At 37.4% G+C, this 23,122-nt stretch overlaps 1 protein-coding gene across 1 annotated transcript; it reads right to left on the reverse strand.

The window, feature by feature from the left end:
- Positions 1–26: 26 nt before the first annotated feature.
- On the reverse strand, positions 27–20,513 carry LOC116730982 (gastrula zinc finger protein XlCGF8.2DB-like; the record flags this gene model as incomplete). The annotated part of the gene is made up of 2 exons (XM_032580558.1): positions 27–184; positions 19,937–20,513. Coding segments are annotated over 2 exons (735 nt in total), but the record flags the coding sequence as incomplete, so codon positions are not given.
- Positions 20,514–23,122: the final 2,609 nt, after the last annotated feature.

Genomic DNA, 23,122 nt, shown 5'->3' on the forward strand with positions numbered 1-23,122 from the left:
ACTTTTATCTGATGATCTTCTGGCTCTTCCTGTTCTTGTTTCACCTGCACAGGTTCTAACTCCTCCTGGTCCAGAGTGGATCTCCTCTCCTGCTTTTCACCTGTGTGACGCCTCAAGTGGTGAATTAAACTCACCTTGTGACGAAAACTTTCTCCACAGGTCACACATGAAAACGGCTTTTCACCTGTGTGACGCCTCATGTGGAGAGTCAAACTATCTTTGCGACTAAAGATTTTTCCACAGTTCATACATGTATATGGCTTTTCACCTGTGTGAATCCTCATGTGATGAGTAAAATGATGTTTTTGACTAAAACTTTTTCCACAGTTCACACATGAAAACGGCTTTTCACCTGTGTGAATCCTCATGTGCAGAGTTAAATCCTGTTTTTGACTAAAACATTTTCCACAGTTCACACATGAAAACGGCTTTTCACCTGTGTGAATCATCATGTGCCGAGTTAAAATCCGTTTTACACTAAAACTTTTTCCACAGGTCACACATGAAAACGGCTTTTCACCCGTATGAGTTCTCATATGAGCATCAAACACAGATTTGAAAGACAAACGCTTTTTACAGATGTCACATGAGAAAGGTTTTCTTCTTTCCTGATTTTGGTTCTCAGCTTCAGCAGCTCCCTGGAAGATGACTTGGTTCCTGTTTGGTTCTGATTCAGTGTGGTCTGTTTGCTCATCAACAGGAACCACCATGCAGGTATCAGTCTCCTGTTTTAATCCAATCTGTTCTTCAGCCCGACTGCAGTAAACGTCTTTCTCTTCCACTTTTATCTGATGATCTTCTGGCTCTTCCTGTTCTTGTTTCACCTGCACAGGTTCTAACTCCTCCTGGTCCAGAGTGGATCTCCTCTCCTGGTTATAAACGTTACACTTCAGGAAATCTGGAAAAGAAAACAGAGAAAAAGAGTAATTGTTAACTTTACTGAAGTAAATAGGAGAAATTGTTCATTGTTTGAAACAGCAAGGAACAAAAAAAAACACACAAAAAAACCCCACTTGAAAATTCAAGAGCGCAGACAGAGATACAGATCAGTCGATATATCCAGCTGACATTTGGAGAATTCTCAAGTGAACAGATGTAAAAAATATATTTTATTTATTACAAAATTAATTGTAGTCGGGATCATTGTTCATATTTAACAGTAAAATTTATTATTTCAAGATATTTATTTCTATTACTTTGAATTATATTAAAATTTTATTGTAGTCCACTTTATATTTTTATGGTTTATTTATAAACATGAGTTTATTTGTTATTAACTTTTCTAAGTTAGACATTAAGAACTGTGGGTCCATTTTCTGTAAGTATAGGGACTGGTATAGGACCAGCATGCACTGGGTTGGGCCTGTTGGTTTTGACCAGAGCAGGAGAGGAAACAATGAAAAGTAGTGATGGTGAGATGAAGCTTCATGAAGCCCTGAGGAACTCCATCCAATCATTCGACTCATGAGCCGATGCACCGCGGTGCTTCATTTGCTCTACTGTGACATCAACTGGACAATATATGTAAAATAGGCAACGTGAAAACAACACGAAGCTTTACAATGAATAAACAAGTTTAAAATGTTTGTGATTCTGATACATAAATTCCGATTAATCTGGTTGTATGAAACAATGGCTGGATCCAAAAGAAAACTAGAAAAAAAAAGAAAAGAGGGTTGTGATTGGCTTGTTACTCGCTATGTCACCAGGGACAACGATTTATTACTAAAAAATAAAAACTTTAACTGCTCAGGTTTAGGTGAGTTCTCTGTCTTACCCGCTTCATTACTCAACACATCACTAATGTAAAGTTTGCTCTCTGTTATTTGCTTGTCAAACTGGGAGAAATAAACTATAAAAGCAATCTTCAAGTTTTTTGAACTTCTTTTACCTTCGTACGAAGCATCACCTCAGTGCAGCAGTCAGTGTTGGGTAGTAACGGATTACATGTAACGACGTTACGTAATTTAATTACAAAAAAAGAGTAACTAATTCGTTACAGTTACAATGAGAAAATATGTAATTCAGATACAGTTACTTCCGAAAATATTAAGAATTACAAATTTAGTTACATTTTTTAAAAAATATGAACAAAAACCTTTGCGAAATATGTGATGATATTTTTATTGCTTTGCGCCCTATATCGCCGTTTCCCGCTACGGCTCCTTGTCTCTATCATATTTGCCAGCCGCAATGCCACTCTGATGTTCCATCCTGTGCTGGCGGAGCCTCCTGGAGGAACAGCAAGCGAGCGGACGGTTCCATTTCAGCTCAAGCAGCGCATCAAAAATGACAACCTTCCAGCACTGGAAATATAAGGAGCATTTCATTTACATATGTGAAAATGGCTCAAATTTAACCGTGCAGTGCAAGAAGTGTTTGCCGGCTATCAAGAACTTGTCCACGTCGAAGCAATCTATGTCAAACCTGAGGAAACATTTAGAGGTAAGTGCAACTCACTGATAGACGAAGCGTATTGTTTTACGAATATTTGACTGTTTGGTGTTGATGCATGACAAACGTTGGAATCTATTCTTTCCCATGAGACATTGTATGCAATGTGCCAGTGTTATGGTTTTCATGATGAACATAAAGTAAACTAGAAAATTCCTGAAGAAATTTAACGGGGGCCTGCCAAAGTGTGCCCGTCGGTTTGGACCCAGCGTTCTGATGCTAAACATTAGCATCAATGCTAAGCTTAGCTAAATAGTAGTCATTAGCTTGTGGAATTTTATCACTTGCTTTGCAAGTCAGTCACTGCTCTCCTTATGTATTGCTATGGGCAGGCCCCAATTAATGCTACTTTGAACATATAATTATTAATCATAGTATATTTTTCTTCTATCTTTTTTTCTCTCTTTTCAGAGGAAGCATCCAGGCGTTCTTCTGAAAGGCACGTTTAGTCCATCTGATACTCGGGACCCATCGTCCATCTTAATTCTTGATGCACTGTATTGTGCCGTGTTTAATTTTACAAGCAAGGGTGTGCAAAGAAAAAATCACGAAAAATAAAATGTGATGTAAAAGTCTTACTTTGCTTATTTATTACTAAACTAGAGCACTTCATTGTCATTGCACATGTATGAAGTAATGAAATGCAGTTTGGCATCTAATCAAGTGCAACGTGTGCAGATTGTACAGCATGCAGTATTTAGAGATAAAATGCAGTTATTCACAGCTAGGGTAAGGAAAGATGGTTGATAGATATGTGCAGCAGAATAAATAAAATACCCCGAGGGAAATGCATGTATGTGCAGAGCCACTGTAGATAGGGCTATACAAGTGCGAATTGAAGAGGAACACTGTACAAATGTTGGGATGGTACAGTAAGGTATGGATAGAGGGGAAGGAAAGACTGGTCTTTGGGAAGAGTTCAATAAGGTGACCGCTGTAGGAAAGAAGTGGTTTCTGAACCTGCTTGTGTTAGTCTGCAAACTGCGTAAATGGTAGAGCCTGGGGGAGGAGCAGAAAAGAGTATGGCCCGATGAGAGGAGTCTGAGAAAATCTTACATGCCTGGTGCTGGCATCTCTTCTTGTGGACCTCCTGTGATTGCCTGTCAGCAATTCCCTCTCAGCTTAGTGCTCTTTTAAGGTTCCCACTCAGTTCTCAAAAATTAAATGTTGAACATGGGTCAATACTCATTAAAACCTCAAAGTAATCAAAAAGTAATCAAAAGTAATTAGTTACATTACTTTTTAAAAGTAATTGAAAAAGTTACACTACAATTACATTTTAAACAAGGTAACTTGTAACTGTAACGGATTACATTTTTAAAGTAACTTACCCAACACTGGCAGCAGTGGCTTGTTGACTGAACTTTTATAGGTGTTTGGTTTGACAAACAATCGCCACTACAATTTATTTATTACAAATTATTACATTTTACAGCTACTAACACACTATTATTGTTTCATGCTGTTTGCTTTACTAACCTTGCGCTGCATTGTTCACATTTCTCCTGTTTTCAAAAGTAAGTTTGATTAGTTAAAGGAGGAAAAGCCATAAAAGGTCATTTTATTTCTACATCAATAAGCCATTTTCACAGCGTAATTGTGATTCCTGCGTTCATTTACCGGTTAACAAAACATTTATACGGGAAAAGAACATTTACTAAAATGATCCTCATACAGAAAGGTGCAGACATTTAGACCTTAACCTGCATCCAAACGCTGGTGGTTCCTACCTATTCGGTGTAAGATTATCTGGGGCCTCCGGGAGAAATCCAGCAGTCTGCGATGATCATCCATCTCTTCCTCCGACTTGACGATGATTTCTTTAAACTCTGTGAATGTTTCTTCAGCAGCAGTTAACGGCTCGTTGATAAACTCGTTTAGAGAAACAGTCGAACATTCAACCAAACAGACCATGCGCCATTTTCTTTGTCTTCTTCTTCTTCTTCTTTGGGATTTTATGACTGTCGTTCATTCATGTCATTGCATTACCGCCACCTTGTGGATCTTACGATCATCACATCTAAAGATTTCTCATACAGTGCCAGTTCTCTTTGAAAGACGTAAAATCTTTTCTTCCACTTTATCTAAATAAAACAAATACAATATTAGTATTCCAGTTTTCCACAAATCCAAAGTTAATATTGTCTTCTGATTCGTATCTCCTACATCCCGCAACATGTTTCACAGTTTCTTCACTCCACCAGATCAGAACCTTTCCTATAGTTTCCGTATATCCACAATGATCGCTGCTGCTTTGTTCGGAGTTACCGCTGGTTCCGCCCATCCTGTGGCTTATTGAGAGCCGATCAGCACCGGCTTGTTCACTGAATTGTGCGGTGCTGGTGGTCGAGTGTAAAAGACTTTTACTGGTTTTATCTATTTGATTTTTCTACCGGTATTTTAATAATAGTTTGTATTGATTTCTTTTTTTTTTAGCTCTGAGGATTGAAGGTGGTGCGTTTGGCCCAGATGGTGGCGCCCCCTGTTGCTGTGGCTGTCCCGTGATCAACATAAATCGATTGAGGGAAATCCAACGAGTGTGTGACGTCACGGTGTTTGGTGATTCTTTGCTCGGGAGCCTCCGATCCAGAACCTGTCAGCACCTACCGCCAAGCCTCGGCAACTCAGCTTAGTTTTTCCTAACTTCTTCTCATCTACATAGAGGTATTATTTAATTTTACTGTTTTTATTTTAATAAATTATTATAACTTTGAAACAGCGTCTATTGCAATTCACTCTAAATTTCCCCTCTCGCTGCTCCTCTTTTTATTCAGACTTGGGAAACCCTAGTTACAGAAGTTAACAGCTGCTAGAAAAAGCAAATTAAAGTAAGATAAATGAGTACATATGAAAATAAGATATTAAAAATCTAACAAATAGCTAAAAATGCAATTTATACCAGGTGAGTCTTTCTCCTCTACAGTGAACAGGTGTTATGCCGAGAAATGCATGCCTGCCAAAAATTGCATGCCCTGTCGCGGGAGCGCGCATCGCTCTAAACTCTCGCATATTGATGAGAAAACGGACTGAAATATGACCGATGAGGAAATTTTTGAAGATATTCGTAACATTATCACGTTTCTTAATCATGTAAGACATAAAACGGTGGGTTTTATTTCGCAGATTAATTGAAATAAATACGGTTTTTATAGCTTTATTGACACATATGAGTCGAACGTTTTTCAGTCAGCGTCTGATGAAAATGTTCTCCGCAGATGGTTTGAAATTCCCCGATTTTTCTTTTAACACAATGGCTTAAAGCATTACAAAACAGAAGCCCGTTATGTAGAACATTTTATATCATCCTTTACTGTCTAGTCTATTAATGTAGGGGGGATCCATTTTAATTTCTGAGCCAGCCAATATTTGTATCCCCTGTCTATTGTCCTGTTGATATGAAACTTACAGAAGTAGCTCAGAGAACAAGTGTCATTACGTAGAAAAGGTAAAATCCCTCTTAACTCTTTATTTCTCCATTTTAGCAGGGGATGCGTTTTTGGCAAAGCCTATTATTAGCCTGCCAAAATATGCATGCCCTCTCTATTTTCCTCAAATATTATCCTATTGATATGAAACTTATACCAGCAATTCATAGAACAAGTGTGATTATGTAGAAAAAGTTATTCCACTCTTAACTTTTTATTTCTCCATTTTAGCAGGGGATGCATTTTACGGCAGAGCCTATTATTAGCCTGCCAAAATATGCATGCCCCCTCTATTTTTCTCAAATATAATCCTATTGATATGAAACTTATACCAGCAATTCATAGAACAAATGTGATTATGTAGAAAAACGTATTCCACTCATAACTCTTTATTTCTCCATTTTAGCAGGAGATGCATTTTTTGGCAAGGTCTATCATTAGCTTGCCAAAATATGCATGCCCCCTCTATTTTTCTCAAATATTATCCTACTGATATGAAATTCATACCAGTAGCTAAGAGGATAAGTGTAATTATGTAGAAAAGGTAAAATCCCTCTTGACTCTTTATTTTTTCAAGCTAGGAGGGGGATGCATTTTTTGGCAATATCGAATTTGAGCCTGCCGATATTTGCATGCCATACCTATTTCCCCCAAATATCATCCTATTGATATAAAACTCATACCAGCAGTTAAGGGAACAAATGTGATTATGTAGATAATGTTATTTCTTTATTATCGCTATTGCAAGGATACTGAAGGAAATAAATCTGACAATGCATCTTTGCTAAATGTAAAGCATGCACAAACCATTTTTATTTTGGTTTAACATAAAAATTAAATCACTTTTTTTCATTAATTTCAACAAAAGAATATTCATAACAATAGGTTTCCTTAACTCACTTGGAGAGTCCCAAAAAGATGTGAAGAGGTGCTTGGAAGTAACAAGGTGAGAAAAACAAGAACAATTATTGTTTATTATAATAAAAAATGTCATAATTGGATAACTAGAATGTTAATTTAACATTTTATCCTCTCAACAAGGACATTTATGAGAAGCAAAGGAATGAAAGTGTCAATGTGGAAATGTGAAACAGTATAACATGCCATCCAGCAAGATGTGGTTTCATGTGGTGTGTTTGCGCTTAAAGTAAGTGCTGTTTAAATATATATATACTGTGTATATATATATATATATATATATATATATATACACATGGATGCACATGGTCCTCCAGAATGGTTCGGTAGTCCTTGGCAGTGATGCGTCCATCTAGCACAAGTATGGGGCCAAGGGAATGCCATGATATGGCAGCCCAAACCATCACTGATCCACCCCCATGCTTCACTCTGGGCATGCAACAGTCTGGGTGGTACGCTTCCTTGGGGCTTCTCCACACCGTAACTCTCCCGGATGTGGGGAAAACAGTAAAGGTGGACTCATCAGAGAACAATACATGTTTCATATTGTCCACAGCCCAAGATTTGCGCTTCTCGCACCATTGAAACCGACGTTTGGCATTGGCACGAGTGACCAAAGGTTTGGCTATAGCAGCCCGGCCGTGTATATTGACCCTGTGGAGCTCCTGACGGACAGTTTTGGTGGAAACAGGAGAGTTGAGGTGCACATTTAATTCTGCCGTGATTTGGGCAGAACAGCTGCTAGAAGAAGCTAATTAAAGTAAGATAAATGAGTACATATGAAAATAAGAAATTTAAAATCTAACAAATAGCTAAAAATGCAATTTATACCAGGTGAGTCTTTCTCCCCTACAATGTGGACCGGTACCAGTACTGGACTGATTCTGAGCCTTCAAATGATTCTAACATAACTTAGAAGTTGATGTAAAAATAATGTTTGTTTTGGCCACAAAATGATTATGCTCAGCAGCAAACAACAAATCACCAACTACAGCATAGAGCAGCTCATCCATGTAGCAGCTATGTAGCCTGACGTAAAAACATTTTGCTAGACAATGTCAAACATTGAGAAGTTTAAGTTATTGTTATCAAACCTTATCAAACACGGAGTTTTGAAGCCAAAAATACCTCAGAAATATACAGAGCCAACCATGAGAATCAACTCGTTTAAAGTTTAAACTCAGGTTCACACAAACACAAAGACCCTATAAATGTTGGGCTGTTGAACTGGACCATTCAAGCTAATTTTCTGTTAGCAGCTTTACAAATCTTTTACATGACATTACCAAGACACATTAAAACAAACCTTTATCTTGGCTTTTTTCTATTCTTCCTCTTTTCTCCCTCCCTGAAGGATAAGTCCTTTTTGGAGACATTGTTTTGCTGACTTGTCTTCTGACCGGAGCTTTTCACGTTTGGATGAGGCTCATGTTACCAGCGAAGCGTGCGGTACCTACCGCGGCCACCAGGGGCCGCCAAGAGCAATTTTTTCTTTCTATCAATAAAATAATAATTTCTACATACAATAATGTCAGGTCTAAATACCTATTAGACAATTTAAACAAACACAGGAAAGACAAGAGAGTTAGATTCTTTGTTTCTCGCGAGGAGAGCAGACAGAGATGTGCTTTCAGTTACAAATCTCCAAACGCTCTGAAACACATCTGACCGCTCCTCTCTTTTTATTACTTTCAGAAACCCTCGTACATTGGGCGCTTGCAACTTCTCAAAGGGAGGGGGAAAACAATTCATCACTAGTTGCAGCGCTAATGACATTCACTATTTAGACACATGTTATCTACACTCTAAATCCTTCTACTCCAGTCGAGTTCCAGACACGGCCGGCGTTGAGTAAAACAAGTTGTATATCACACAGGAGAGCAGAGTTTATTGCTGGGCAATAAACTCTGCTAGAAGAGTTGTCTCCGCTATCTCCCAGGCTTTGCTGCTGGATCTCAAGGAAGTCACAGGAAGGAATCAAAGTTATTTAACACACAGAAACATTACATAAATAGAAGAAAAAGAGAAAAAGCATATAAGTAAACAATGTAACTTCAAGGCTACATGATACAACGAATATTTGATAATTACTAAAAATACAATTTATCCAACATCTCCCCCCTGTTTATCACATATTGTTCCATATCTCATATCCCTCCAAAAACAGCCACTTCAAATGATTTTCAGCTGGGAGTTCATTTTTTGGAAAGCAAACATGTTTACACTCAGGGGTCATACCCAGTCCAAAAGCCAGGATCTGGATACCTGTCAGAAGAATCCTCATCAGAGTATTCTTTGTCAACATCAGATTTTTTCTCTAATAAAGGATACATCTGTGCCATCTGGTCCTCCATGGGTGAAATCGCTGTGGTAATGAGACGGTTAAACAAAGAACGCAGGCACAGAACAAAACAACATCCACACAAAGTCAAAATTGCAGCAAAAACTGCAATTGATACTAAGACAGAGGACACAAGGTTTCTATACTTCCCAAAGGCATCCATCCATGCATCCCACATGGAAGTATCCACTCCAGAGTATTCCTTCATTTTGCCATTAAGGGTACGGAGCCCTGTAATGGCCTTCGTCAAGCTCCCATCAGCCGCTGTATTGTTTGGCAAAAATGTGCAACACTTTTCTCCAAAAATCATGCACACCCCTCCTTTCTCAGCCAGCAGCATGTCAAGAGCTATGCGGTTCTGAAAAGCCATCAGTGAAGTAGTAGCCAGCTGTTCATGCACTGCCTCGAAACCAGCCTGTGTCCAGTTGCCCAGTTTTTGCACGTTGTAATGGATGTAATTTATTCTGTCTACGTTTTTGTTAATCGTGCACCACCAACAAATTGTAGATTCAAAACCAGCCCCAACCTGATCAACTAACTTATATTCATCAGGCACTCCACGGGGGATTCCGATGGCATCGATGTATGTCGGATCAGTATCTGTATTTTTCCATGTCACTTCACGTTTCTGTAAGTGTTGCCTCTTCTGAAACAAAACAACAACAAAAGCTCAAAATGTGCTGCAGTTTTACAGTTTACGTTTATCATCAAAACAATGAATATCAGTGTGAATTAACAGTCCAGTTTAAATTACTTTTATAGAACAAACTAGATCTTACTGGTTATTTGTCTAAAACATTCTACATGCGTTCCTTAAACAAAATTTCAAAAGAGTTAAACCTGGAGAAATTATCCCTTTCACTTTTATGTGTAACACAGATCAAACATGTTCTTCAAAAATTTTTGTTTAAGTAATATAAGTTTTAGTAGTCTAATTAAGTAATATAAAAGATAAACCCATAACATATTCTCCCCCCTGATGATGCATTACCTGCTAATGCATCACAATTTCTACTACTTTAAATAACGATGTTGATGAAACAGGTTTATTATGTTCCCTGAGAAATTCTACCAAATTTAATGCTGCCTTTTTCCCAAAAGGTAAACTTTTCAAAACAAACAGAACAATTTATTTTAGCATGCTTTAAATCTTCAAGATTACTATTTTCCCAAAATATTTGACATTACAGTTGTAAAACTCATTATTTCATGTTACTGTTATGATTTTCAAATAATTCATTTTACAAACTTCTCAAAAATGTTCACTAGCGTTTGACAAGGCATGTTTACCAATTAAGACTCTGTGAAGGTTATGCATAAACCAGCCAGAGAGACGTTGGAGAAAATTTAAAATATAGTCGACAAAGAAAATCCAAAAATGATAAATTGGGCCCAAACTAAAGTCAACATAACAAAGTACAATTCAGGTGGTAACAGAACAAACTCAAGCATAAACTGACCTAACAAACAAGACATGAGGGGAACTTAAATAGTGGCTGATCAGACCATTAACACACACTAGGGTGTAATTAAACACACAAAAACCTAACAAATACTGGTCAGAATATTACCAAATCTACAAATGAAAGAAATTAAACTAAAGACCAAATTTCCCCCTCCCCTGGTGAACGGGTCCAGAGGAAACTGGTAAGTCAAAAGAAAGAAATTAATTTGTTATATTTAACAAAATAGACAAAGAACTGACACAAATAGCTAACTAAAGAGTCAGACTAATGAAAACAAATTTAAAGATAAAAATCTAAACTACTCACTACTCAATATATAAAGTAATATGAAAGGAAAACAGAAAATCATTACCAAGAGTATCTGTGTGTGACAGTCAGGACAGCTGTCACATACTCAGTGTTTGGATGCTAAAAACTTATATTTAACATTTTCCCCATTATTCCTTGCTCACTATGTATTTGCTTCTTTAAACTATCTACTCTAAAGAGAAAATGTTTCAGTAAATCTAGGAAACCAAACTGCATCAAAATCCTGCCTTATGTGATGGTAAAGACTCTCTAAAATTAATTAAATCCTTATATTTTTAGATTTCACAATTTATATTTTAAAGTCACTACACTAATCTGAGCAACCTCTATTGTCAGATCACAAAACAAACCCTTAAGCCTACCATAAAACCCCTCCCTCACCTCTCAGAGGGACCGACTTTATGGCAGGAAAGAGAGCCAATAAGGATCTGCAGGAGGAACTCTCAATTCTTTTACTACTTTATTTTGCACTTGAATCATCAGATATGTTTTAGTTTCATCTAATTTTAATGTGAACTTAAAAACCTTTTTGGGGTACCTTTTGTAATGCATTAAAAGTTCTTAAAAAAGAAATAAATCCATAAATAGTGTAATGTTAATGTATCTGTCCTACCATCCCCCCTGTTGAGACATGCGAAAACGCCATGGCTCAATATTGCAGCCCACCTATACAAGTTTTTTGGCAAGATAGGCTTATTTGCAGGTCACTTATAGATTTGATCTTCTATTTTTTTTTTCTCCATTTTTAATCCAAAGATCTTTTCCATTTTCAGGACTCAATTGTTGCATGTCTTTTAGGATCTTTTTCATACATTAGTTTGCGAAAAAGGAGCCACTATTACTGCATGATTAGGCACTCAGTTTCGACAATAGTTAGTTAACCCCAGAAAAGACATCATCTGTTGTTTTTTGTTTGCGGATTTGGTGCCTGGAGAATCGTTGTTTTTCTATCCTCCATTATGGTCCGCCCTCCTGCACTTAAATTATGACCCAAATATTTTACTTGTTCTTTACACAGTTGGAGTTTATTTTTATTGACCTTATGACCTTCCTCAGCTAGATGTCTTAGAAGTGCTAAAGTGTCTTGTTTACAGATTTCCATATTTGGAGATGCTAATAAAACATCATCTACATACAACAAGACCTGGCTCCCTCCTGGAGGTTGAAATGTTGACATGCTTGCACTCATCTCTTGAGAATAAATTGTAGGGCTCTCACAGTAGCCCTGGGGCAGCCTGGTGTATGTGTACCTGTTCCCTTCAAAAGTAAATGCAAACCAAAATTGACTCTCCTTATCTACTGGTATTGAGAAAAAGGCATTACTGATGTCTACGACCGTAAATACTTTGGCATCTGATCTAAGAGAGTTTAACAATGTATGTGGATCAGGTACACACGGTGCTCTTTGAATGACGGCATTATTTACTGCTTGTAAATTTTGAACCATGCGCCATCCAACAGAAGGTGGTTGTTTTTTTAACAGGAAAAATAGGAGTGTTACATGGAGAATTTTCACACTGCACTATGACTCCTGCCTCAATAAGGTCTTTAATTACTGGTTTTATACCCTCCTGTGCATCTGTTTTTAAAGGATATTGCTTAACTTTTGGTCTAAACTCTGTTTTGGGTCTAATTTGCACTGGCAAAGCTTCCTTCACAAGACCCACGTCTGTGGGTCCCTTTGACCATAATTTATCAGGAACGTCTTTTAAAAGAACTTCCTCTTCTTCTGTAAGTAACATTTGTCAGTTTTGTTTGGAATACAAATGTTGTCCCTTTTGCACCCCTGTTGTCCAGAACAAAGCTTTTCTAGTTAAACCAGTAGAAGCACTAGTTTCTATGTTTGAGGAAGTAGTTACCCAATCGGTAGCTGCTTCTCCTTCCTCAACAAGATTACCTAATTGATTCCACTGTTCATTTCTTTGTTTAAACAGAGATACATGCGGGGAGGTCCACATTCTGTCTAAAGATTTTAAATCATCAGGAAGAGCGACAGCTGCAACGGCTGTGTGTTTTGTATCTGTATACAGATAGGTCACTGTGATTTTAGCTGGAGTGACCTTGTTGAGCCTGTCTTCATAATTCTTGTCAGGCCCAGCCGCATTTTTGAACCAAAGAATTATGTGTAAGTTGTCTGGAGGCATTTGATCCTGGGGGGCAGAGATGGCTCCCTTTTTTATTTCTGACTGCCTTTTAACCGCTATGTGCCCATCAGTGGTTGGAATCAAAGCTAATCCTAGCTATATAAGGCCATCTCTGCCTAATAAGTTTACTGGGCATTCTGCCATCATTCATGAAAAGAGTCATTTCTGGTCTTACACTATCCATAGATAATAAATCCTGTAGATTTAATTGGACCTCTTCACTCTCTAAACTTTCTGATTCTAGTCATGCTGACTGATCTATGTATTTTTCTGGGCAATATCTGGCTATGTGTCCTTCTTTCCCACAACACCAACATCCTCCTAAATAGCGTTGTCTGTAGTTCCCTCTTCCCAATCTCCCTCTCTGTCCTCTGGGGTTCTGACCTCTACCCCTAAAGCTTCCTCTTCCTCTCCTTTCTTGATAAAATATTTGCTCCTCATCTTGGAAAAAGGTTCCTGAAACCTTTTTCTTTTCTTTTGAGACCTTTTCTACGTGTATAGCGTGGTTAATGTATTCATCTAAAATCCCAGTTCTCAATCTCATGTAATGTTGATGCATTCTCAGGCTGTATTCATCAAATGATTCTTCCTCCTCTTCTCTTTTTTGTGCTAATTCTAACCAAAATTTTACATCCTCATACCCGTCTTTGCGCATTTTCTTTGGGTTTGACTTTGTTTTTTGCTTTATTTTATCCTGTAGTACTGTTAGTTTTTTTGAATTTACACGACTGTCAAAGTTATAGTTTGTTATCCATTTATCTAAATGTTTTATTTTATGCGGATCCTGATTTTCAACATACTTCCAGTCATTTGTTTTGAAACTGTCTGTTGGCTTATTCTTGCTTATACTTTTCCCCATGTTTTTTTTTTATTTTTTTAATAAAATTTGGCCCAGTTTTTTTGACTCCTAGGGAATCCTATAAACTGGAGATCTTTTCAGTAGGCCAGCAATTAAAAATACCTGTAGTGGTAACCCCCGCTTCAACTCTTTCGAGTGGGGGGTTCTTACCTGTGCATCCAAGACAGGTTTGCTGGTTTCAATCCTACTGTTTTATATGAGATAAAACACCAAGTGGTATTTATATCTCCAATCACACACACAAGCACACGTGTTGTTGCGGAATTTAAGCGCCTTGCTTCGCCGGACTCCGCCATCCGTTCCAATTACAATTTTAGTGCCTGATTTAAATATTTTTATTGTTGATTAAATTTTATTATTATATATCGAATTGAGGAAATTTTATTATTTTTATTTTTATCACCTAATTGATTAAATTGTATTATTTTTTATTTTTATCGCCTAATTGATTAAATTTTATTATTTTTTATTTTTATCGCCTAATTGATTAAATTTTATTATGTTTATTTTTACCTTCCAATTTATTAAATTTTACTGCAGGTCTGCACCAGGCTCCGTGCGCCTTTTTCCACAAAATTTTGCGCAAGGACTTTGGACGTCCTTCACGGATTTTGTGCCCTATTTTTACCTGTTAGAGTCTAGAATTTCCAGGGTTTTCTTATTCGCGCAATGACCCTCAGTCATTCGCCACACTTTTAAACAAGAATCCACTCACCCTCTGTCGTCCCCTGGAGTCGTCAACCGTCAGATCCCAGCAGGCAGGCCGAGCGCCAGCCCTTTAACAGGTTCTGATAAGTTTCCACTAGGAAACTTGCCGTGCGCACGGTCTTTACTGGAGTCGACCACGCCTGCCGGAATCTGTTCGGTATATTGACATCCGGCTGCGAAGGACCAAATAATGTCAGGTCTAAATACCTATTAGACAATTTAAACAAACACAGGAAAGACAAGAGAGTTAGATTCTTTGTTTCTCGCGAGGAGAGCAGACAGAGATGTGCTTTCAGTTACAAATCTCCAAACGCTCTGAAACACATCTGACCGCTCCTCTCTTTTTATTACTTTCAGAAACCCTCGTACATTGGGCGCTTGCAACTTCTCAAAGGGAGGGGGAAAACAATTCATCACTAGTTGCAGCGCTAATGACATTCACTATTTAGACACATGTTATCTACACTCTAAATCCTTCTACTCCAGTCGAGTTCCAGACACGGCCGGCGTTGAGTAAAACAAGTTGTATATCACACAGGAGAGCAGAGTTTATTGCTAGGCAATAAACTCTGCTAGAAGAGTTGTCTCCGCTATCTCCCAGGCTTTGCTGCTGGATCTCAAGGAAGTCACAGGAAGGAATCAAAGTTATTTAACACACAGAAACATTACTTAAAATAGAAGAAAAAGAGAAAAAGCATATAATTAAACATTATCTAAATGTAACTACAAGGCTACATGATACAACGAATATTTGATAATTACTAAAAATACAATTTATCCAACAATTATCAAATATATATTATTGTAAAAACAAACCACTTAATAGTGAAATTGTGTGGTTTTGATATTATGACAGAAATTATTACTAAGAAAAATAAATAAAATCAGCTCCACTGAGGGGGCCCCCTAGTGGCCCTGGGGCCCTTAGTGGCTGCTTAGTTTGCTATGCCTTGTGCCGGCTCTGGCAATCAAAGCAGGAAAATTAATTTGTGGTGAATCTTGCATTTTCCTTCAAGTACAAATCCATTTTATTTCATTTGAAAAGATTTTAATCAGAGTAAAACTGGTTAATATAATTTGAAAGAAAACTCAATCTCATTTTACTTTAAAGACAAAAATATCACAAATACTTTTTTGCAGATTTTTTAGAAAACACTGAATTCTGTACATTCTAGTTTTGATTTTAAAAACTTTTAAAATAAACCCCACATGCACTCTCTATGGTACAGAATAATACAAATCAATCCCTCAAGTCCAATCATGTGAGAATGTTCTGGAAGGGAGTCCATGTCCGGTCAAACTCTGTTAATGCATGAAATAGTCAGTGGGCCCCCAAGCCTCTTCATCTATCAGCATCAGTACTGGCACTCCTCAGGGCTGTGTGCTGAGCCCTCTGCTCTTCACGTTGTACACACACAACATAAAGTTTGACATAAACAGTAAGTTAACACAATAACATACAGTTCATCATTATTGTTTTTTGATACAGAATATACCAGAAAGAACAAGAAAGCATCTCTGAAGGAAAATGTGTCATGGTTGCACATCTCCAAGTATCCAAATGATCACATTTAACAAATACAACAATTTTCAGCTTTATAGACATGAAACCCCTCCAGTCTTTCATTCTAGTTTTAAACCAAATCAGTTCTATAGTGAACCTCAACATAGAACATGTATGGAAAATACTTCTACTGCTTTTCACCTGTGTGACGCCTCATGTGATGAATTAAATTACCTTTTTGACAAAAACTTTTTCCACAGGTCACACATGAAAACGGCTTTTCATCATTATGAATAATCATGTGTCGAGTTAAATTCCGTTTTACACTAAAACTTTTTCCACAGTTCACACATGAAAACGGCTTTTCACCAGTGTGAGTCATGTGCCGAGTTAAATCCTGTTTTTGACTAAAACTTTTTCCACAGTTCACACATGAAAACGGCTTTTCACCATTATAAATCATCATGTGTCGAGTTAAATCCTGTTTTTGACTAAAACTTTTTCCACAGTTCACACATGAAAACGGCTTTTCATCATTATGAATCATCATGTGTCGAGTTAAATTCCGTTTTACACTAAAACTTTTTCCACAGTTCACACATGAAAACGGCTTTTCACCTGTGAGTCATCATGTGCCGAGTTAAATCCTGTTTTTGACTAAAACTTTTTCCACAGTTCACACATGAAAACGGCTTTTCACCAGTGTGAGTCATGTGCCGAGTTAAATCCTGTTTTTGACGAAAACGTTTTCCACAGTTCACACATGAAAACGGCTTTTCATCATTATGAATCATCATGTGTCGAGTTAAATTCCGTTTTACACTAAAACTTTTTCCACAGTTCACACATGAAAACGGCTTTTCACCAGTGTGAGTCATGTGCCGAGTTAAATCCTGTTTTTGACTAAAACTTTTTCCACAGTTCACACATGAAAACGGCTTTTCACCATTATAAATCATCATGTGTCGAGTTAAATCCTGTTTTTGACTAAAACTTTTTCCACAGTTCACACATGAAAACGGCTTTTCATCATTATGAATCATCATGTGTCGAGTTAAATTCCGTTTTACACTAAAACTTTTTCCACAGTTCACACATGAAAACGGCTTTTCACCTGTGAGTCATCATGTGCCGAGTTAAATCCTGTTTTTGACTAAAACTTTTTCCACAGTTCACACATGAAAAAGGCTTTTCAACAGAGTGAATCCTCATGTGCACAGTTAAATTGTGTTTTAGACTAAAACTTTTTCCACAGTTCACACATGAAAACGGCTTTTCACCAGTGTGAGTCATCATGTGCCGAGTTAAATCCTGTTCTTGACTAAAACTTTTTCCACAGTTCACACATGAAAACGGCTTTTCACCATTATAAATCATCATGTGTCGAGTTAAATCCTGTTTTTGACTAAAACTTTTTCCACAGTTCACACATGAAAACGGCTTTTCACCTGTGAGTCATCATGTGCCGAGTTAAATCCTGTTTTTGACTAAAACTTTTTCCACAGTTCACACATGAAAAAGGCTTTTCACCAGAGTGAATCCTCAAGTGCACAGTTAAATTGTGTTTTAGACTAAAACTTTTTCCACAGTTCACACATGAAAACGGCTTTTCACCTGTGTGAATCCTCATGTGCCGAGTTAAATCCTGTTTTTGACTAAAACTCTTTCCACAGTTCACACATGAAAACAGCTTTTCACCAGTGTGAATCCTCATGTGCTGAGTTAAATTCCGTTTTACACTAAAACTTTTTCCACAGTTCACACATGAAAACGGCTTTTCACCAGTGTGAGTCATGTGCCGAGTTAAATCCTGTTTTTGACTAAAACTTTTTCCACAGTTCACACATGAAAACGGCTTTTCACCATTATAAATCATCATGTGTCGAGTTAAATCCTGTTTTTGACTAAAACTTTTTCCACAGTTCACACATGAAAACGGCTTTTCATCATTATGAATCATCATGTGTCGAGTTAAATTCCGTTTTACACTAAAACTTTTTCCACAGTTCACACATGAAAACGGCTTTTCACCTGTGAGTCATCATGTGCCGAGTTAAATCCTGTTTTTGACTAAAACTTTTTCCACAGTTCACACATGAAAACGGCTTTTCACCAGTGTGAGTCATGTGCCGAGTTAAATCCTGTTTTTGACGAAAACGTTTTCCACAGTTCACACATGAAAACGGCTTTTCATCATTATGAATCATCATGTGTCGAGTTAAATTCCGTTTTACACTAAAACTTTTTCCACAGTTCACACATGAAAACGGCTTTTCACCAGTGTGAGTCATGTGCCGAGTTAAATCCTGTTTTTGACTAAAACTTTTTCCACAGTTCACACATGAAAACGGCTTTTCACCATTATAAATCATCATGTGTCGAGTTAAATCCTGTTTTTGACTAAAACTTTTTCCACAGTTCACACATGAAAACGGCTTTTCATCATTATGAATCATCATGTGTCGAGTTAAATTCCGTTTTACACTAAAACTTTTTCCACAGTTCACACATGAAAACGGCTTTTCACCTGTGAGTCATCATGTGCCGAGTTAAATCCTGTTTTTGACTAAAACTTTTTCCACAGTTCACACATGAAAAAGGCTTTTCAACAGAGTGAATCCTCATGTGCACAGTTAAATTGTGTTTTAGACTAAAACTTTTTCCACAGTTCACACATGAAAACGGCTTTTCACCAGTGTGAGTCATCATGTGCCGAGTTAAATCCTGTTTTTGACTAAAACTTTTTCCACAGTTCACACATGAAAACGGCTTTTCACCATTATAAATCATCATGTGTCGAGTTAAATCCTGTTTTTGACTAAAACTTTTTCCACAGTTCACACATGAAAACGGCTTTTTCACCTGTGAGTCATCATGTGCCGAGTTAAATCCTGTTTTTGACTAAAACTTTTTCCACAGTTCACACATGAAAAAGGCTTTTCACCAGAGTGAATCCTCAAGTGCACAGTTAAATTGTGTTTTAGACTAAAACTTTTTCCACAGTTCACACATGAAAACGGCTTTTCACCTGTGTGAATCCTCATGTGCCGAGTTAAATCCTGTTTTTGACTAAAACTCTTTCCACAGTTCACACATGAAAACAGCTTTTCACCAGTGTGAATCCTCATGTGCTGAGTTAAATTCTGTTTTAGACTAAAACTTTTTCCACAGTTCACACATGAAAACGGCTTTTCACCCGTATGAGTTCTCATGTGAGCATCAAAATCAGATTTGAAAGACAAACGCTTTTTACAGATGTCACATGAGAAAGGTTTTCTTCTTTCCTGATTTTGGTTCTCAGCTTCAGCAGCTTCCTGGAACATGACTTGGTTCCTGTTTGGTTCTGATTCAGTGTGGTCTGTTTGCACATCAACAGGAACCACCATGCAGGTATCAGTCTCCTGTTTTAATTCAATCTGTTCTTCAGCCTGACTGCAGTAAACTTCTTTCTCTTCCACTTTTATCTGATGATCTTCTGGCTCTTCCTGTTCTTGTTTCACCTGCACAGGTTCTAACTCCTCCTGGTCCAGAGTGGATCTCCTCTCCTGCTTTTCACCTGTGTGAATCCTCACGTGTCGAGTTAAATTCAGTTTTACACTAAAACTTTTTCCACAGTTCACACATGAAAACGGCTTTTCACCAGTGTGAGTCATCATGTGCCGAGTAAAATGTTGTTTTCGACTAAAACTTTTTCCACAGTTCACACATAAAAAAGGCTTTTCACCAGAGTGAATCCTCATGTGCTGAGTTAAATTGTGTTTTAGACTAAAACTTTTTCCACAGTTCACACATGAAAACGGCTTTTCACCAGTGTGAATCCTCATGTGCTGAGTTAAATCCTGTTTTTGACTAAAACTTTTTCCACAGTTCACACATGAAAACGGCTTTTCACCTGTGTGAATCCTGATGTGCCGAGTTAAATCCCGTTTTTGACTAAAACTTTTTCCACAGTTCACACATGAAAACGGCTTTTCACCAGTGTGAATCCTCATGTGCCGAGTTAAATACTTTTTTTGACTAAAACTTTTTCCACAGTTCACACATGAAAACGGCTTTTCACCAGTGTGAATCCTCATGTGCCGAGTTAAATACTTTTTTTGACTAAAACTTTTTCCACAGTTCACACATGAAAACGGCTTTTCACCAGTGTGAATCCTCATGTGCCGAGTTAAATACTTTTTTTGACTAAAACTTTTTCCACATTTCACACATGAAAACGGCTTTTCACCAGTGTGAATCATCATGTGCCGAGTTAAATACTTTTTTTGACTAAAACATTTTCCACAAGTCACACATGAAAACGGCTTTTCACCCGTATGAGTTCTCATATGAGCATCGAAAACAGATTTGAAAGAAAAAAGCTTTTTACAGATGTCACATGAGAAAGGTTTTCTTCTTTCCTGATTTTGGTTCTCAGCTTCAGCAGCTCCCTGGAAGATGACTTGGTTCCTGTTTGGTTCTGATTCAATGTGGTCTGTTTGTTCATCAACAGGAACCACCATGCAGGTATCAGTCTCCTGTTTTAATTCAATCTGTTCTTCAGCCTGACTGCAGTAAACTTCTTTCTCTTCCACTTTTATCTGATGATCTTCTGGCTCTTCCTGTTCTTGTTTCACCTGCAGAGGTTCCAACTCCTCCTGGTCCAGAGTGGATCTCCTCTCCTGGTTATAAACGTTAAACTTCAGGGAATCTGGAAAAGAAAACAGAGAAAAAGAGTAATTGTTACCTTTACTGAAGTAAATAGGAGAAATTGTTCATTGTTTGAAACAGCAAGGAACAAAAAAAACCACACAAAAAAAACCCACTTGAAAATTCAAGAGTGCAGACAGAGATACAGATCAGTCGATATATCCAGCTGACATTTGGAGAATTCTCAAGTGAACAGATGTAAAAAATATATTTTATTTATTACAAAATTAATTGTAGTCGGGATCATTGTTCATATTTAACAGTAAAATGTATTATTTCAAGATATTTATTTCTATTACTTTGAATTATATTAAAATTTTATTGTAGTCCACTTTATATTTTTATGGTTTATTTATAAACATGAGTTTATTTGTCGGTTTATTTGTTATTAACTTTTCTAAGTTAGACATTAAGAACTGTGGGTCCATTTTCTGTAAGTATAGGGACTGGTATAGGACCAGCATGCACTGGGTTGGGCCTGTTGGTTTTGACCAGAGCAGGAGAGGAAACAATGAAAAGTAGTGATGGTGAGATGCAGCTTCATGAAGCCCTGAGGAACTCCATCCAATCATTCGACTCATGAGCCGATGCACCGCGGTGCTTCATTTGCTCTACTGTGACATCAACTGGACAATATATGTAAAATAGGCAACATGAAAACAACATGAAGCTTTACAATAAATAAACAAGTAAAAGATGTTTGTGATTCTGATACATAAATTCTGATTAATCTGGTTGTATGAAACAATGGCTGGATCCAAAAGAAAACTAGAAACAAAAAGAAAAGAGGGTTGTGATTGGCTTGTTACTCGCTATGTCACCAGGGACAACGATTTATTACTAAAAAATAAAAACTTTAACTGCTCAGGTTTAGGTGAGTTCTCTGTCTTACCCGCTTCATTACTCGACACATAACTAATGTACAGTTTGCTCTCTGTTATTTGCTTGTCAAACTGGGAGAAATAAACTATAAAAGCAATCTTCAAGTTTTTTGAACTTCTTTTACCTTCGTACGAAGCATCACCTCAGTGCAGCAGTCAGTGTTGGGTAGTAACGGATTACATGTAACGACGTTACGTAATTTAATTACAAAAAAAGAGTAACTGTAATTCGTTACAGTTACAATGAGAAAATATGTAATTCAGTTACAGTTACTTCCGAAAATATTAAGAATTACAAATTTAGTTACATTTTTAAAAAAATATGAACAAAAACCTTTGCGAAATATGTAATGATATTTTTATTGCTTTGCGCCCTATATCGCCGTTTCCCGCTACGGTTCCTTGTCTCTATCATATTTGCCAGCCGCAATGCCACTCTGATGTTCCATCCTGTGCTGGCGGAGCCTCCTGGAGGAACAGCAAGCGAGCGGACGGTTCCATTTCAGCTCAAGCAGCGCATCAAAAATGACAGCCTTCCAGCACTGGAAATATAAGGAGCATTTCATTTACATATGTGAAAATGGCTCAAATTTAACCGTGCAGTGCAAGAAGTGTTTGCCGGCTATCAAGAACTTGTCCACGTCGAAGCAATCTATGTCAAACCTGAGGAAACATTTAGAGGTAAGTGCAACTCACTGATGGACGAAGCGTATTGTTTTACGAATATTTGACTGTTTGGTGTTGATGCATGACAAACGTTGGAATCTATTCTTTCCCATGAGACATTGTATGCAATGTGATAGTGTTATGGTTTTCATGATGAACATAAAGTAAACTAGAAAATTCCTGAAGAAATGTAACGGGGGCCTGCCAAAGTGTGCCCGTCGGTTTGGACCCAGCGTTCTGATGCTAAAAATTAGCACCAATGCTAAGCTTAGCTAAATAGTAGTCATTAGCTTGTGGAATTTTATCACTTGCTTCGCAAGTCAGTCACTACTCTCCTTATGTATTGCTATGGGCAGGCCCCAATTAATGCTACTTTGAACATATAATTATTAATCATAGTATATTTTTCTTCTATCTCTTTTTCTCTCTTTTCAGAGGAAGCATCCAGGCGTTCTTCTGAAAGGCACGTTTAGTCCATCTGATACTCGGGACCCATCGTCCACCTTAATTCTTGATGCACTGTATTGTGCCGTGTTTAATTTTACAAGCAAGGGTGTGCAAAGAAAAAATCACGAAAAATAAAATGTGATGTAAAAGTCTTACTTTGCTTATTTATTACTAAACTAGAGCACTTCATTGTCATTGCACATGTATGAAGTAATGAACTGCAGTTTGGCATCTAATCAAGTGCAACGTGTGCAGATTGTACAGCATGCAGTATTTAGAGATAAAATGCAGTTATTCACAGCTAGGGTAAG

The sequence above is a fragment of the Xiphophorus hellerii genome, chromosome 13, assembly GCF_003331165.1.
Source record: "Xiphophorus hellerii strain 12219 chromosome 13, Xiphophorus_hellerii-4.1, whole genome shotgun sequence".
Classification (NCBI taxonomy): domain Eukaryota; kingdom Metazoa; phylum Chordata; class Actinopteri; order Cyprinodontiformes; family Poeciliidae; genus Xiphophorus; species Xiphophorus hellerii.